Raw genomic sequence first — 15,098 nt, 5'->3', positions numbered from 1 at the left:
GATTATGATATAAACAGTGGCTAACATTGGCGACAATGTAGTATGACCCTTCAAATCCATCAGTGAAGGAAACTTGAGTTATCCCTTGCTCTAATCTGATCGAGCACATCATAGACGTCTCTCGGGTGCTCAAATACTCGCCATATATGCTTCGGAACTCCTTGAAAAGCCTCTGCAAACCTTTTCGATGAATTTCGCTCCTCCATGTGAGGCACATCCATGACTTTTCTAATGAGGATTGCATGGATCCACTCAGGATATCGTCTGTAAATCTCCGCGTAGGCTTCGGGATCCGTCTGTGTGGAGTCTCCGATACAGATGGCTCGCCGATGCGGAAACCATCTCCAGATCTTCCTTATGCGATCCACTTTGTATTCCAGCGTGTCGACTGTGAATGATTTGACCAGCTCGCTAATGTCCAACCAGGAGAAATCTCGAAGAATGAGTGTCCCAGGACTAAAATGCTTGCGGAGGAACCCGCGAAGGAAGGGATACAGGTTGTGAGGTGATGCAGAGAGGTAGAACCATGTAGGCTCGAACCGCTTTTCGATACGAGAATACAGCTGAGGCATACCTGGAATCGGCTTTGGCTCTTCGGCGAAGGTTGTGCGGATTATTCCAGTAGTATCTGATGTTTGTGTGTATTTTATGGTGTCGTCAATGTCAGAAACGACCAACCAGCCCTCTGGGCCGGCAAAGGTTGTTTCCATTGTCGCCCTGTCTCTCACGCCCCGAACATGGGACAGTACCCGGAGTCCATCTTCAATGTGACGGACGCCAATATTCAGCACCTGCGAGGCAATACCATTGTCTCCTGTGGGACCGATTTGATAGATTTGGGTGGTTTGGTTGGGTAGAGGTAGTTCTAGCATCATCGAGTGATTCGCAACAACATGATACAGGAATGGCTGTAGACGTCGCGCAATCCGATGGCGTATTTCTTTCTCTGTACCTAATGCTCCATCGAGTCCAATGAGATCTGCAATCGCCGCCACAAACTTGCTGATGTCCCGTCGACTATCCTTCCGGAAGACGCAGGCCACCACCTCCACTCGCCATGGGTGATGTTCACCAGATACATGGGAGGCTGGATGTCGATACGCAGTGTTATCCAGCAACCAAAACGTATGCTGAACGTCTGCCAGCTGCGAAGGCTGTCTCAATAATGTGGAATAGACGACCCGTATCATGCCGGAGTATCGCTTCCAAGACTGGGAAAAACGATCCAACTTTTGGGGCAGCGTAGGGTCCTTTGTGCGAGTAGCAGGAAAAGCCATTGTTCAGGTGATGCGGCGCTTTCTATACTGCGTGGTATATCGCTCGGCGTGGTCTCGAGCGACTGTTCAACGAAATTCAATAAACGTGTTCGATGTAAAATCGAGCTGTTAATACCTTCCTAGACGCGATTCTTATACAGACCCCGAATTCCGGGGCAAGCTGCCCGCCTGATCTTCATATTCACGAAGACAAGCCACAAGGCTGTGACACTCTATGTGCCAGACACAGCCTATTTTTGAGTCACTTTCTTTTTATGCACAAGTCACCTGAACTGGGGTGAAAGGCTGAAGCCTGTTGGGTTGGACGATCGTCTTAACTGCGAATAATCGATCTGGTGGATAGCGCGCATGGGGATAGTTCGTTACTTGGCGCCTAGATCTGCACAAGTCAGCCTTGTGATGCTTGTGATCCTATCAGCATCACCAGCTGGATTCCGACACCTGACCGTTCGGCACAAGGTTTGAGGCAAATTATACTAGTTTGCAAGGTCAGTCGCCAGAGCCTCTTGATCCGTCAAAACATTGGTCTTCCGCGCTATGATGCTCAGGCAAGGAAACTCAGACCAGGACTCAGTGACCTGCTCAGTATCAGACTCTTGTCGCAATGCGGCGCTTAGGTTATAGGCAACGACTGTGGATAATATACTCCTTCCGGAATATCCCATACCTAATCTCAGTGTCTAAGGCGGATAAGCAGAGTTGGAGTAATCATCAGTATAGATTGGCTGTGACACAGATACTTTGCACCACATCTGCACATCTGGTGCATCATGCATTCCTATCACTTTATCTCGATGTCAGCGACGGAATTCGGGAATGTAAGTGACAGCCTGGTTAGTGAGCGTGTGATTCATCGACAAGTTCGACAAGGCAGGAGTGAAGCCAAATGTATTCCATCTTGACGCCGTCAATTTATCATTTCTCTTCTCCTGAATAGTCCCAGAGAGCGCACATTCGAGGATCAAGAGCTCGATATCATCGGAGGGTAAACTGAAGAAGCGAAACTTGACTTTTGCGGAGGCTGTATTCCTAATGGTGCATAATCACGTGAACTTCCCTTGACATTGAACAACTCCTGAGAACAATCAACGCACGAAACCCGTTGTGAATTCGACTATCGTCAAACGACTCTCGAATTCAATGGCCTTGTTTCTAGGGCAATTGCATTACTTAGAGCAGACACCTTACGAGAAAGTCGGGTGAATTGAGCACCATTTGCAGCATGCTCAGGGCATCATTTGGGAGGCCAAAAAATCTGATAGTAAATCAGAACACTGGCCAGGTATACATAGAAACTGTTTCGGCCCCGGCAGTTGCGCATTCGAACGGCCCAGCATGGGTTCATGAGTCGCCATATCTACCAAGAGGGTTTGAGGAAGGGAGCGTTTTCGAGGCATCTCCGCTGAGGCATATCGCCATGAGAAAACTTCTCTTAGACCAGAGGAACCTGATGCCGTCGCTGTTCACGAACGTGCCATGGAGTATTGCTAGCGATATATGGGCTTTTCTGGGTAGGTGGTGAGTAAGCCCATAAATGCATTATACCCTAGCTTATGCACAACACCAGTAAGAGACAGACTTTGCATATGTGGAAACTTCTCGCCACAGTTTATCCAACTCAGTTTGCAGAATTGGAACAATACCGCTCATTGAAGATTGAGGGTCCTAAGCTTTCCATGAGGGAGTACCTGGGACTGGTGAAGAGCGATAGCCTGAGCTGGCGGGTTGTATTGACCCTGGCAACATCATATGCTCGAGTGCCTGAAATCGTTGGGATTTCCGAGATAAAGAATCTGTGTGCGCTAGATGTTGCCACACCCGCAAGACCGGACACATGGCTTGATAGCACCGACCTACAGTCAACGGCTCTGACTGACCGGATAGTTCGCTCCTGGAGCGAATCGGCTCAGACGGGAGAGGCATTCTCGCATCTGCGAGTCCTGGTTCTACGGCATCAGACAAGTCTATCGAAGATAGCACTTCACTATATGAGATCGTTCCCGAAATTGCAAGCGGTCATCGCATTCGGATGCCCTGGATTCGAGTCTGCACTCTCTGGTGGCGATGTGGATGGATGGACGGTTGCAGAGGTGAAGCGATCTGCACCGGCTACTCTCCACGAATACTACGAAGCTATCTGTAAGGCAGCTGGCGCTGACTCAATACCAGCAGAAAGACCAATACTGGACTTCCAGATCGGCGAGCTGAAAGATTCCCGTGAATCAGTCCGCGCACCATACTCGACCATGTATCTCCAGCGCACAGGCGGCGCTCCTGTGGGAGATCCTGACCTAACGACCAGGAAGCGAAAATGGGCCGTCGAATGTCCGCGCGAACAGTCTCGGAGGGGAAAGGCCGTTATGAAGGACCGCACTCGGGATATTGGTGATGTGCTTAGCAGCTTTTTCTAGCTATCCTATCTATACCAGAGGCATGAAAGCTGGAAGTTGCCTGAATGATGTCAGCTGTAGAAGTGCATAATCATACCTCTCTCCGTATTCAACGCGAGGCCGTGCTTTCCTACTCTGCAAGGCCAACTCCTCATCAATTATCATCTTAGACTCACGGCCGCGAGTATCTACTTGCTCGTAATCTTCTTTGAAATAAAAAATGGCGATAGCGGGCCATGGTCTCATTGGCCGCTTGGCCGCTGGCACCCGACCGCCGCTTCCCCCGCAACGCCGTGTCCTCCAAACTTCTGCTCGACATCTCCCATTCGAAGGTTGACAGCTGAGCCATTTATCTATTCACCTCTCTATCTACTGTATTGGAGCTCATCTATTTGCCTGAGAGCATCCCCCTTCTCAGCGATTCGACCAGTGACCTGTGGGTATTCGAAGAGTGGAGGAGCAAGTCTCCCCGCAATCAACGACTCGACCATGGCCGAACAGTCGCTCGAAGTTCCAGAGAGCTCGAATGGCTCAAACACTGCGTCTCCACGATCCAGCGTTGACTCTCGCCCTCCTTCAATTGGAGGGCGGACCCCTCGATTATCCCACGCCTCGAACCACCAACACCGGCAGAGCTTTAGCGAGTCTCTCCGCGCAGCACCTGGGTCCCCGCGCGCCAGACGGCAACCCTCACTCACGCAAGCCGCTATACAGAGCTTGATAGACAATCCTCCAGCTCCGCACAATATGAACCCTGTGTTTGCTGGCCGAGATTGGCGGGAAATCTCAATCGGGGAGCTAGTGAGCCCAGATGACTTGAGGTTCGTGGAGGTAGATACTGGTATTGAGGAAGCCACGAATGTATTACCACCAGCGTCTTGCAGCTTCACTAGGCTAATGGCTTGTGGGTAATAGATCCTCATTGACACAGACGCACCAGTATTGTTGATTCGCGAGACACCCGAACACAAAACAGCCGTTGGGACCTTTGATTATAGCGATCTCAATACGTACCTACTACTTGCAGCCGGTCTAACCAGGCCAGATGAAGACCTGCTTCCTGCTTACGAGGAGCTTGCTCGCAAGGCCCGCGATAATATTCCAATTCCGATGAGAGACGTGAAGGAGCTTGGGAGGAAGGAACCGTTGACGACGCTTCCGTCGTCTGCCAGTTTGATGATGGCAGTCGAAACGTTTGGAGGGGGTGTACACCGTGTGGTCGTCATTGATGAACACCGAGACAGCGAAGTCATAGGCATTGTTAGTCAATTTCGGCTCGTCAAGTTTCTCTGGGAGAATGGTCGGTGTTTTCCAGTACTTGACCAGCTGTACCCGCAGTCCTTGCGAGATTTAAAGATCGGATCTCACAGGGTCATCTCTATCAAGTATGTTCTTGACGGCATTGGATTACGCACGCTGACGTTCGTAGTGGTGACAAAATGCTCTCCGAAGCGTTGCAGCTGATGCACAGTGAAGGTATATCTTCTGTGGCTGTTGTCGACAATCATTTCAATGTTGTCGGAAACATATCTACCACGGATGTTAAGGTATGTAAGCCGTTCGTGCCTAGATTCTTGCTGACTCGCATAGCTCCTCACGAGGTCATCATCACTCCCTCTCCTAAGCAATACATGCACACATTTCATCTCCGTAATTCTCTCGGCACGCGGCCTTCAAGAAGGCAAAGATTCATTCCCTGTTTTCCATGTTAACCCGGGTTCGACTCTGGCCCATACGGTGGCTAAAGTTGTAGCCACTAGGTCACATCGGTAGGTTTGCCGTCCTTCAGCGGTTATGCAGTGCTGACTTTTGTAGTTTATGGGTTACCGATCCATACTCACCGTCGTCATCGGGACCTCCTACTCCATCGCACTCAACGGTGCACATTCCACTCTATCCGACTGGAAGCACCAGCGCACAGTCGCCGCCCCAATCTCCCAACGCACCGGTGGCCCATGTGCAGCCGGCGGGCCAATCTACGGCAGGTCCATATGTGAATCCGGCACCCCTTACGCCGTCGATTCCAGCGTCTGCTCTGCCGGGGGCCCGGTTGTCAGGACGCCTTGTGGGCGTAGTGAGCCTAACAGACGTGTTGAACCTGCATGCTCGAGCCAGCGGATTAAGCCCAGCTGATCCAGCAGAAAATCGCAGTAGAAGGCGACGAAGCAGTAGTTCAAGCATCAGTGTGCGGCGGAGCGGTGAGATAGGAAGAGAGCTATTTAGTCGATAATTAGGTTGGTTTTTCTTTTTTTCTTTTTTGTTTTCTTTTTTGCAAAGATGTGACTTCGAGAAATGGCGTTTGTACATGTGCAAAAGGCATTATGATTATGCTATCCTCTGTTTCTTGCCTTAAAATTTGGAGCAATCCTGCTTGCGAAGGACACTGGCCTGAAAACTTCTAGGTAGTTTAGATGAGTAAGCGCTTTGGCATTTGCATATTTCAATACCAGGTTCATCTAGCGCGAGGTGGAAGTCTAGACAGGATCTCGTCCATCAATCACGGCTGCAAGACAAAAGGGGATGTCGCTATCACTAAAATCTTCTCCGTCTTCGGTGACAGATGGGCTCGCGCAGGTCAAGCTCTGCCAAACTCACCACATCCGCAAAGCGGCACTATGAATATTATTTCAGAACCGAGCTGGAAAGACCTAAGCTCTATTGGTCAATAGGGCTAGAACTAAGTGGGCGTTGTGAATAAGCGCTATATATAACATGGGCTTGGAAGGTAGAAGAAGAGATGAGTGGTATATATATACTTAGCCCATTGGGAAAGGTAAGCTAGGTGTAGATGCAGGACAGCTTGGTACTACCGAGACAATATGTACAGATTCACACAAGAGAGGCCTCTACTCTAATCCAACCAATGACCCATTGCTGTTGCAGAATACGTTGTTGAAAAAGAAAAAAAAAAAAAAAAAAAAGAAAAAAGAAAAAAGTAAAAAAGCATCAGAAATGGTCCCGGAGGGGATCGAACCCTCAGCCTTGGCGTATACTTCGTATTAGCACCACGCGCTAACCAATTGCGCCACGGAACCCGGTTGTTGAGATTACCAAAATTATTGGCCATTATTAAGCAAAATATTAGCACAAAAACACAGGTTCATTAGATTCCTGATTTGGCAATAGCATATCAGGATTCTAACCACCCTGCCCGGCAACCACTGATAATGCGGAAGTCACACTGTATCCTGTATTCTATGACAGCAATAGACGGCTTTCCTACTTCGTTAGGTGCTACATGTAAGTGAAATTATATAAGATGCGGGTTAAAGCGATGGAAGTTATGATGGGCAGCCGCTCAGTCAGGTACCCGCTGGCTAAGGGATGTCCCGTGCAAGGGAAGAGCTTAAGTAGGTGCTGCTTTCTGTACTTGGGTTTCAACAGTGCAGAGGTAGCTGATAGCCGAATGGTACAGCTAAGCCACAGTAAAAATAATGTAAGGAACATTGCTTGGCCAGGTATGTGATTATGTAGGCGCTCAGACTACCCACCCATGCCGGTTAGGCGCCCAAGGGTATGGCACGCCGTTTTGTGAAGCTGATTTATTCTCGAACTCTGAATATACTCTTGAGGGTAGGTGGGAATGTTAGGCAGAGAGTGAAGTAACGAATGGGGACTGGAGAGGCCAGCGCAGGCCAGGGGTAAAGATAACCCTGGAAAAGTCGAGTGGGCGCATGAGATAGTCAGACCACTTCCTCTCCGCATTTATCTAGCTGAGCAGCAAGGTACGCCTACCCACCAATCACAAGATAGCATACTCTGTTGTCACCTGTCGATCAACTCGAGGCTGGGTCAAACAAGCCAGTGCCACGAAGCTAAGGTAGCTCCTCTTGTCCGACGCGCACCACTGCCCTGCTCCAGTGACTGCTACAGTTTACTCCAGCGCATTATCCAACTCAGCCAATCTAAGTGACTTACGCGGCTCAATTTGACAAGAGTCATAATAAAATTCAATCTGAGCCCTGAACCTTCAAGTCGAAAAAAGAATAGATTAAACGGAGTTTATTTAGCTTGTGTACGCGCAAGCCTTGGCAACGTTACATTGAAAGCCACCGGTAGCACTTTTTTCCATCGTTTCTGGTTCAGTCTCTCCATTTCAGGGCAGAGGTATATGTTAACCATGGATGCGAATGTGACGGATTACCCAGTACGTACCACTGTACATTAGGTCCCGTGTTGGAGTAATGGGGGGATGAGACAGAGCACTAACCAGATCAGGTTAGCGGAAACGCGATCGACAGTAAACGAGCTTTGATTCTTAAAGAGGGTCACGCTAGCTATATTGAGTTACCCGTGCCCCACTGCGTGGGCAATAAGCTCACATTGCAGATCCACTTTTGACGCTCGGGCTCCCCGCGTACTCAGCCAGTTCCGGTTCAGAAAGAACTCCAGAGTAGGAAGGTTTGGAAGACAAAGCTACCCAAGGTCACTTAATATCGCGCACGTAGTAGGGAGCTTAGTCGGTAGGATAGAAAGTACGCTGGCTCTGAACTGGGGTTACTCAGATCGCAATCTGGAGCTTGAGAAGCAGGCGCATTCCTTTTCCTGACTGGAATGTTGCATCTACCTGTTACGGGCCCATCCGCGAGCTTGTTACCTCGAACTAATCAGCTTATCGGATAGGCAGAATATCTCCACGCTCTCTTGGCTTTAGGTTCCCCCGTTTGCGGCCAACACCAGTTCCTTACCTCATTCATAGGTCAGTCTAGGATGGACCAGGGCTATTCAGGATATGGGATACTCTCTTCATACGGTCAGACTGTATAATACCTCATTGCGACGTCGGGAGATCTGCATTATTAATTGCCGATCATAGTGGGTACACTGCAAACTTGCACTCCATTTGCGGCGTCTACAGTTTAACATAAAGGCTAATGTGGGTAGTTTTGCAGAATCTGGTACATGAGGTGAAGAAAAGCTCAAAACAAATGTTGCACACTTTGGTATTGGTAAGACACGGTAGAAGGCATGAAGGCATACAGCTCGTCGCCCCGAGCAAGAAAGCTAATAAGTAACAGCTCACAAGTTAGTGATGTACTCTTTCATATCCAAGCCGCCAGAAAAGCCAGAATCTGCCGGCATATCGCCAGAGCCAACGGGCATCTGCCAATGGGACGGAAACATAGCCTGATGATGGTTCTGGTCAAGCGTAGAGGCAAACTGGCTAAAATCAAGGAAATCCTGGTCCGCGCTTTCAGGCCCTTGTCCCGACATCTCTAGACCAAGCTGGAGATCTGGATCAAAACCCTGTAGTTCGAACAGAGTGTGCTTGAATGGTTCCGCTTCATTCATGTTGAGTTCGCCGATGCCCGCTCCAAAGCTCATGCGCGGGTGAGAAGCTTGGGAAGGGGCAGGAGTGTGTGGCGACATGCTTCGCGGTGTAGGCAGAAGCTCAGCAGAGGAGCTGGGGTCGGACAGTGACGAAGCACTGGTTGGATAGAACCCTGTATGAAGAGAGACTGAGGACGAAGAGGATGGAATTGTGGTGGAGACAGCAATGGGGGCGGGTCCTGGTTCCGACCGGACTCGGTGATGCTGGCTCGTCCCATGGGCAGCGACGGGGCCTGGTGCTGGGGTGGCATTCTGAAGTGGAGCTGCAGTGGCAGCCGCCTGAGCCCGAGTCTGGGCTTGAGCTTGGATATGAACCGGGTCTTGGATGGGAAAAGTGGGAGCGGACGCAATGCGATCGCGATATTGGCCTGGCACCTCTCCTATGGCAGGTAGGCCACCAAGGGATGTTGAATCAGATATGGAATGGCGGGGGAAGAGACTTTGCCAGGTCTGCAGCAACTGCTGCTGCTGCTGTTGCTGTTGCTGTTGTTGCCGCTGTTGTTGCTGCTGCAACTGTGGGCGAATAGCGGAGCTGGGTTCTGCTGCAAGGTAGGATGGCACCTGGGCTTGAGAGTGGGCCTGGCCAGGACTCAAGTAGGTCGGCGAGAAGTTCGCTCCCGGGGTCGGGAACCCGTTGGAGCTCGCCCTTCTCGGTTCGGTGCTTGGTCCGGGAAGGTTATTGCGCAGCTGGGACAGGTCGATGGTCAGCTTGCGGGCGCCATGGATCGGCCCAGTGGGCGCGACGCTGGATGCGCGCTGGTGGCTGTTTCGACGGCTGGAGATAGGCCGGTTCTGTACGCGCGGATTTTGTGAAGCGCTGGGGATTTGCGGGCTTTGCGAAGTCGACCCGTGGGATGAATGTGAAGGGCTGGGCAGCGGACTGTGAGAAGCACTGGGCATCTGCAGAATCGAGTGTGAAGACTGCCCCAGACTGTAAGAAGGCCCCGTATGCAAAGAACTCGGCATCTGCAGTCCCTGCGACGTTGTAGGCAGCCCGGCGAGAAGCGTATTATCAAAGTCGTGGTTCAACTGCGCATTATGGACGCGCATATACTGGAGCATCTTGGCACGGTAAGTGTCGTCGATCTCCTCGTACATAGACTCATTCTCAACCACCTCGCGGTTGATCAACAGGGCCCTGCCGGTGCGCTTCTTGTGCAGCATCGACGCTCGATTCGCAGACTCGATCCGAGCATCTAAGCTGCGATCTTTCCGCCTAGACGCCGCGATAAAGGCCCTACTCCAATTAGCTCTGCTAGCTCTGCACGACCGTCTTCATGAAGAGTCGGCTCACCGTTCTTGGTTCTCCTCCTTCGTTCGGCCCTGGCTCTGGCCGTAATCGATACTTGGTGGTCTGGGAGACATGCCTGGAGGATAGGGAGGCCGTAGTAGAGTGAAAGATGATAGCTGGGATGAAGAAGGCTGAAGAGGCGCTGCAGAAAGTGACAGGAGCAAGTTAAATGGTCGCCTGGCGAGGTTGAGAGGCGGGCCATCCAAGGTTGGCTCCTGCCTTTCGAGTGTGGTTCTCTACTGAGTATCCATGGGCCTGACAGTGTTAAGGTTTTCGACGCACGACACAGAACAGCCATGCAAGTCTAGGCCTGGGGTAGCTCTGGCTACACCTTTGGCCCTTCGTTCCCATTCTTCAGACCCTTTTTTGTAATCATGGTCTTTGATGCTGCTCTTGCTTACTTCTTATGTTCTGGAGCCGTTCTGAATATCGTCGTCTGACTCTTACGAATCTGCAATGGCTCTCTTTCAAGATCATTAGCACGGCCGCTCTTTGACTGGCAGGACTGGCAGGACTGGCACTCTACTCGCCAATTAACGCCAGTTAAAACCAATTAAAGCAAGAGAACCTCGATCCTGACAGGCTGACAGCTGCAGCTCACGCACTGTCCAACTGCCCAGACCTCCCCGACCCACTGCGATCAAACCCCGAATCATCTCCACTTGCCACCGTTCCCTGCTTCTGCTTTCTGCCCCCTCCTCTCTCCCAGGGTCTCCCTAACTGCTTTCATAGCGCTCAGTGCTCGCCCCCGTCCTAGCATCCTCTGGATCCTACCGTCAAATTCCTATCGCCAACCTAGGAAGGTTGGGATCTACCTCCAGAGCGTTCCAATTCCACCCAGCTCTGGCCGAGGTTTTGCGGCCCTGATCGCTCGGGGTACAGGGCTCATACCATGTTTGGCTGTTCAGCCACTTCCCTCGCCACTGCATTCTCGCTTAGGCACGGTAGGCACGGTAGGCACGGTAGACTCGGTAGGGTCTCCCGAAGGTCTTCCTAGGTCTACCGGAATACCTCTCCAGGGTCTACCAGGGTCTACTGGATCTACCTGGCCTCAACCTGGGATCTACCTGTAAGAGGCTATCCGGCAAGAGGCTACCCGCTCAAAGGGCCCCGGTTGTCCGAGCTGGCCGAGATTTGCCCTACTTCCCTAATATAGCCACTAAAGATGGCAGCTGGGTATCGGAGAACGCCGAACGCTACACCTCTTGGTATTTGTTATCGTACCATCAAGACGTTTCCCGTTATTGCCACTGAGTTCTCCGTTTGTCCTCGGATACGGTGCCATACCTCGCAAATATCGGTCCCGATACGCAGTTCGCCTATTTTCTCCAGATCTTCTCCTTATATGGTAGGCGTTCAGATTGAGATTACGCTAACGCAGGGACTTTAGCCTCAAAGCCGAGGCTACTGTAAGGACTGCAGGACTGGGGTCTAGACTATTGCGGCCAGTAGTTTGTAGAATCGCCGCACACAGTCGTTATCTCGAGATACGCATACGCTCGCGCAGTTAGCCTCTCCACCCAGAACGGGTAGTCCCTTGACAATTTGACCCCATCTTACTAGCCACTCATTTAAGTTTCCTCTGGGATTTCTTGGGATAGGAATGAGGAGAGGGGTTTATCCGTTCTCGGCTCTCTGCGGACTAGCAACCACAGAAATGGTCCAAGTCGAGGCCGAGTCCTGAACTGAGGATTGGATATGTGCTGCCACGCCATAGATCGATCACAGGTGTTCAGTTCAGGGTTATTGTAGTCAAAAGTTCGCACAATATACCGATAAGATGTTTCGCTGGTACGTCCTATTGCCCTATGTCACACCCTCTGTTCTGCACCCAAGCAGCCCATGCCTGTAAATTTAGCAGCTTATTTTATGAGGCTTACTGGTTTAGGGTCTAGTAATGCGTCTATTGTATTGGTGCGGTCATAAATTACTAGCGTCATTTGCGGGGTTTTCTGGGATGCCAACCAGAGCCAGAGGGTGTCTCTTGCGGAGGCCATCGTCTTCCCTCCACTTGTACTGGGCAACGAGCATTTCTTACCAGGAGCACGGACAGATAAGAGTACTCTTACAAATTTGACCCCCAAATATCCACTATGAACCCGATAATCCAGTCTTGAAAATACAAATAAGTATTAGCAATACCTCCAACAACCAAGACTACCACTCCTGGTACCTAACAAGGTACGGAGCATGTAGGTAGATAAATTCACAAATATAAACAAGAAGTGCTTTACCGACAGGCGTGCAGTTGACAGGCTAAATAGGTTTGCACAAATACTCTCCAGAGGGTAAAATAAGCTAGCTAAATAGGACTGAATGTAAGACTAATCGTGGCCGAGTGAGTGGCGCTATGCAATGCCCAGCGGTGGTACCATTCCCTGCTCCTCTTTCGAATCGCTGCCCAGCCGGTACGAGACTCGGAAGCGAATCTTGACCGTATTGCCTTTGCCCATATCGATGCCGTCAAGGAGCATTTCCTGCTGCACGCCGTTTTGCTGGAGCGGCGCAATGTCGCGGCCGGATTGGGGGCGGAGGTGTAATGTGTATGCCTGTTTCGGTTAGTTAGCGAATGGTAAGGTGAGGCATAGAGGGCAGGTACCTTTTCAACAGCGACCTGGAAGTGGAGGTCACTCAAGGGTAGACTTGTCGCGTTAGAAAAATACGCGACGATATGAATTTGGCGTTGTTGCTGGGGATGTCGACGAGCGACGAAATCGATCTTCAATGACGAGTTCAGGACCTGCACACGCTGGGTGCTCGGCAGTGAATTCTCTGGTAAAGAGGAAGTAAAGTTCCACTCGTCATCGTCCGTTGTCTTAGGCTTCTGCTCGGCAGCTCCAGCGAGATCAAGGAGGGAAGACGATGCGGGCGGTCGAGGGCTTGCAGAGCTGGAAGGGAGCGGGCTGTTGTTTCGAGGGCTAGCGGATACTAAAGACGCAAATGGGTCCACTGCAGGGGGTGGGGTTGCAGTAACTGGAGGTTGATGAAATGCAGGAGCGGGTGTCGACGAGAACGACGCAGGTTGGCTAGAATTTAACGAACCGAGGATATCATAATTTGCTTGGAATGCGCTAGGATTCTGGGGTATTTGGGGCGCCGGAGAGCTCGCTTCACGAATGTTAGTAAACAACTTGTGCAAAGGACAGAAAAACATACTCTGGCCTAACGAGATTCCACCGGACGGAACAGGCTCGTCGATTGATAGTCCAAGCAAGTCATTCTCGATAGAGCTAGACCCCTGTGCCGGCTGTCCTGCGCCGTTGGAACTAGGCTCTGGGTCGAAATCGATCAGAGACAGCTCGTTGTTGGCATTCTTAGAAACCCCTGTAGTAGTGCCCAACGTGCCCTTGGGAATCCTCGTCGCAGCGTCGAAATCACCACTCTTCACGAGCTTATACCGCTGGATTGTGCGGTGTATGCTGTCATTGATCTCCAACAGTTTGCGCACAGCTTCTGGGTCATCCGACTCCTCTTCACACATCTTCTGGATCTTGGGATGCGCACTCTGAAGGGCATTCGCAAGTTCCTGCGGCTTTGTTAGAAGACTTCTTCATTACGGTGGATTCTTCATCCTACCTCAAACACATCGCCCTCCGCGATCCGATCACCCGGCGCCTGGCTCTGCAGCATTTCTTCCAAAATCTTGGCTTTCTCCTGAACTTTGGCCACCTCCTCTGCCGCCTTAGCCCGGTAGTCGGTCTTATGCCGGGTGTCGTATCCCGCCATAACCTTCATCAACCGGTTTGCTTCCTGTAGATCTGCCGGCGTTCCTCTCCGAATCAGCTCCTGCAGCTTCGCCGACTGCGCTTCTCGCTCCTCCTCCTCCATCTCCTCAGCCGAACGCAGATTCTGCAACCCAGGTCAACACAGTTCTGACATGCATCCGTAGGCCAACATACATCGCTAGGGTTCAAAACAGCCGCATCCTCGCGCCGAATTTCCGGAAATACATAGCCTTTGTACAGTAGTAACCGGTGCATATCACGGATATGCCCCAGATCATCTTTATACCGCGATGTCTGACAGATTGTCTGCCTCCACTCTTCAATTGACTCGAGAATGCGATGCTGGACCCTCGTGGGCCGCAGAGGCGGCCGCTCGGGGAAGCGACGGACCAACTCATTTAGAAATTCCTTCGTGCTGATCTGAAGATGGAACGGGTATCCGCAGTTTTTGACACAGATGTCCAGAAGCTACCGGAATCGATCTCGTCAGCAATGCGCCATTCTGCGATAGTCACGGAGCTCTGTCTTACCGCCAATGCTAGTAACGAGACATTCTGGTTCCGGGAATTGATCAGGCGGACAATTTCGAATGCTGCTTCTCGAGGACTATTTCATCCAAGCAGTCAGAAAGAAGGTCGAATTGGGGTTTCGGCTGGGCGCTGCGACTTGGCTCTCGAGTCGGGAGTACTCACGCATTGCCTTTCTTGGAATTGACCAGGTCTGCAACTTCCAGGTTTAGGGCCAGGTTGGGTTCGTAGTGTGATAAGTCGCAGGCATTTCCTGCAAATGAGGAAGCGAGTTAGTTGAAGAGTACAAATGCTTGCCATGGCATTGTAACGTACGAATCGCTCTCTGAAGAGGGGTGAAGCCCAGGTCAGCATAGGCACCACCAAAGCGGTCCCTAGCTGCCATCCGTGCTGAAGCGGCCTCCAGGGTGACGACGGGGGCCAGAGTGCAGGGTTATCAAAGGTACAAATAGGAGTATCGGGGTCTTAGGAGCTGAGGCGATGGGTGTATCACTATACACCAACGGGCAGGGAAGTGGTGGACGTGGTGGAGTTGAGGACCGATGGGTCGCCGGCCG

General features: G+C 51.2%; 5 protein-coding genes across 5 annotated transcripts, besides 1 other annotated feature; 2 read left to right on the top strand and 3 right to left on the bottom strand.

The window, feature by feature from the left end:
• Positions 1–15,098: part of a sequence feature (contig 1.98 826..565485(-1)) that runs on past both edges of the window.
• Positions 60–1,344, bottom strand: ANIA_10714 (phosphatidate phosphatase App1 family protein; the record flags this gene model as incomplete). Its single annotated transcript, XM_050612264.1, has 1 exon — positions 60–1,344. Exon 1 carries the CDS (start codon positions 1,275–1,277, stop codon positions 60–62), a length of 1,218 nt encoding a protein of 405 aa, XP_050468206.1. The 5' UTR covers positions 1,278–1,344.
• On the top strand, positions 2,642–3,688 carry ANIA_05707 (uncharacterized protein; the record flags this gene model as incomplete). Its single annotated transcript, XM_050612263.1, has 2 exons — positions 2,642–2,788; positions 2,845–3,688. Exons 1-2 carry the CDS (start codon positions 2,775–2,777, stop codon positions 3,686–3,688), a joined length of 858 nt encoding a protein of 285 aa, XP_050468205.1. The 5' UTR covers positions 2,642–2,774.
• ANIA_05708 (uncharacterized protein) lies at positions 4,010–5,975 on the top strand. Its single transcript, XM_658220.2, has 4 exons — positions 4,010–4,528; positions 4,583–5,052; positions 5,097–5,214; positions 5,483–5,975. Exons 1-4 carry the CDS (start codon positions 4,157–4,159, stop codon positions 5,798–5,800), a joined length of 1,278 nt encoding a protein of 425 aa, XP_663312.1. The 5' UTR covers positions 4,010–4,156; the 3' UTR covers positions 5,801–5,975.
• Positions 8,520–10,363, bottom strand: ANIA_05709 (uncharacterized protein; the record flags this gene model as incomplete). The annotated part of the gene is made up of 3 exons (XM_658221.1): positions 8,520–8,538; positions 8,691–10,214; positions 10,293–10,363. 3 exons carry the CDS (start codon positions 10,361–10,363, stop codon positions 8,520–8,522), a joined length of 1,614 nt encoding a protein of 537 aa, XP_663313.1.
• ANIA_05710 (VHS domain protein) lies at positions 12,576–14,926 on the bottom strand (the record flags this gene model as incomplete). The annotated part of the gene is made up of 8 exons (XM_658222.2): positions 12,576–12,838; positions 12,889–13,397; positions 13,446–13,815; positions 13,866–14,138; positions 14,189–14,482; positions 14,545–14,620; positions 14,707–14,794; positions 14,857–14,926. 8 exons carry the CDS (start codon positions 14,924–14,926, stop codon positions 12,638–12,640), a joined length of 1,881 nt encoding a protein of 626 aa, XP_663314.2. The 3' UTR covers positions 12,576–12,637.

The sequence above is a fragment of the Aspergillus nidulans genome, chromosome V (genome assembly GCF_000011425.1).
Source record: "Aspergillus nidulans FGSC A4 chromosome V".
Taxonomy (NCBI): domain Eukaryota; kingdom Fungi; phylum Ascomycota; class Eurotiomycetes; order Eurotiales; family Aspergillaceae; genus Aspergillus; species Aspergillus nidulans.
Note: the sequence above shows the minus strand (reverse complement) of the source record. Positions and strands in the feature narration are given on the sequence as shown.

What these genes read in the sequence shown, in the direction of transcription:
- ANIA_05708 (XM_658220.2), top strand. Translation starts at nt 4,157, where the DNA reads ATGGCCGAACAGTCGCTCGAAGTTCCAGAGAGCTCGAATGGCTCAAAC. An exon ending in GTATTGAGGAAGCCACGAAT is followed by an intron (nt 4,529 to 4,582) that starts GTATTACCACCA and finishes TGTGGGTAATAG; the next exon opens with ATCCTCATTGACACAGACGC. An exon ending in CACAGGGTCATCTCTATCAA is followed by an intron (nt 5,053 to 5,096) that starts GTATGTTCTTGA and finishes TGACGTTCGTAG; the next exon opens with TGGTGACAAAATGCTCTCCG.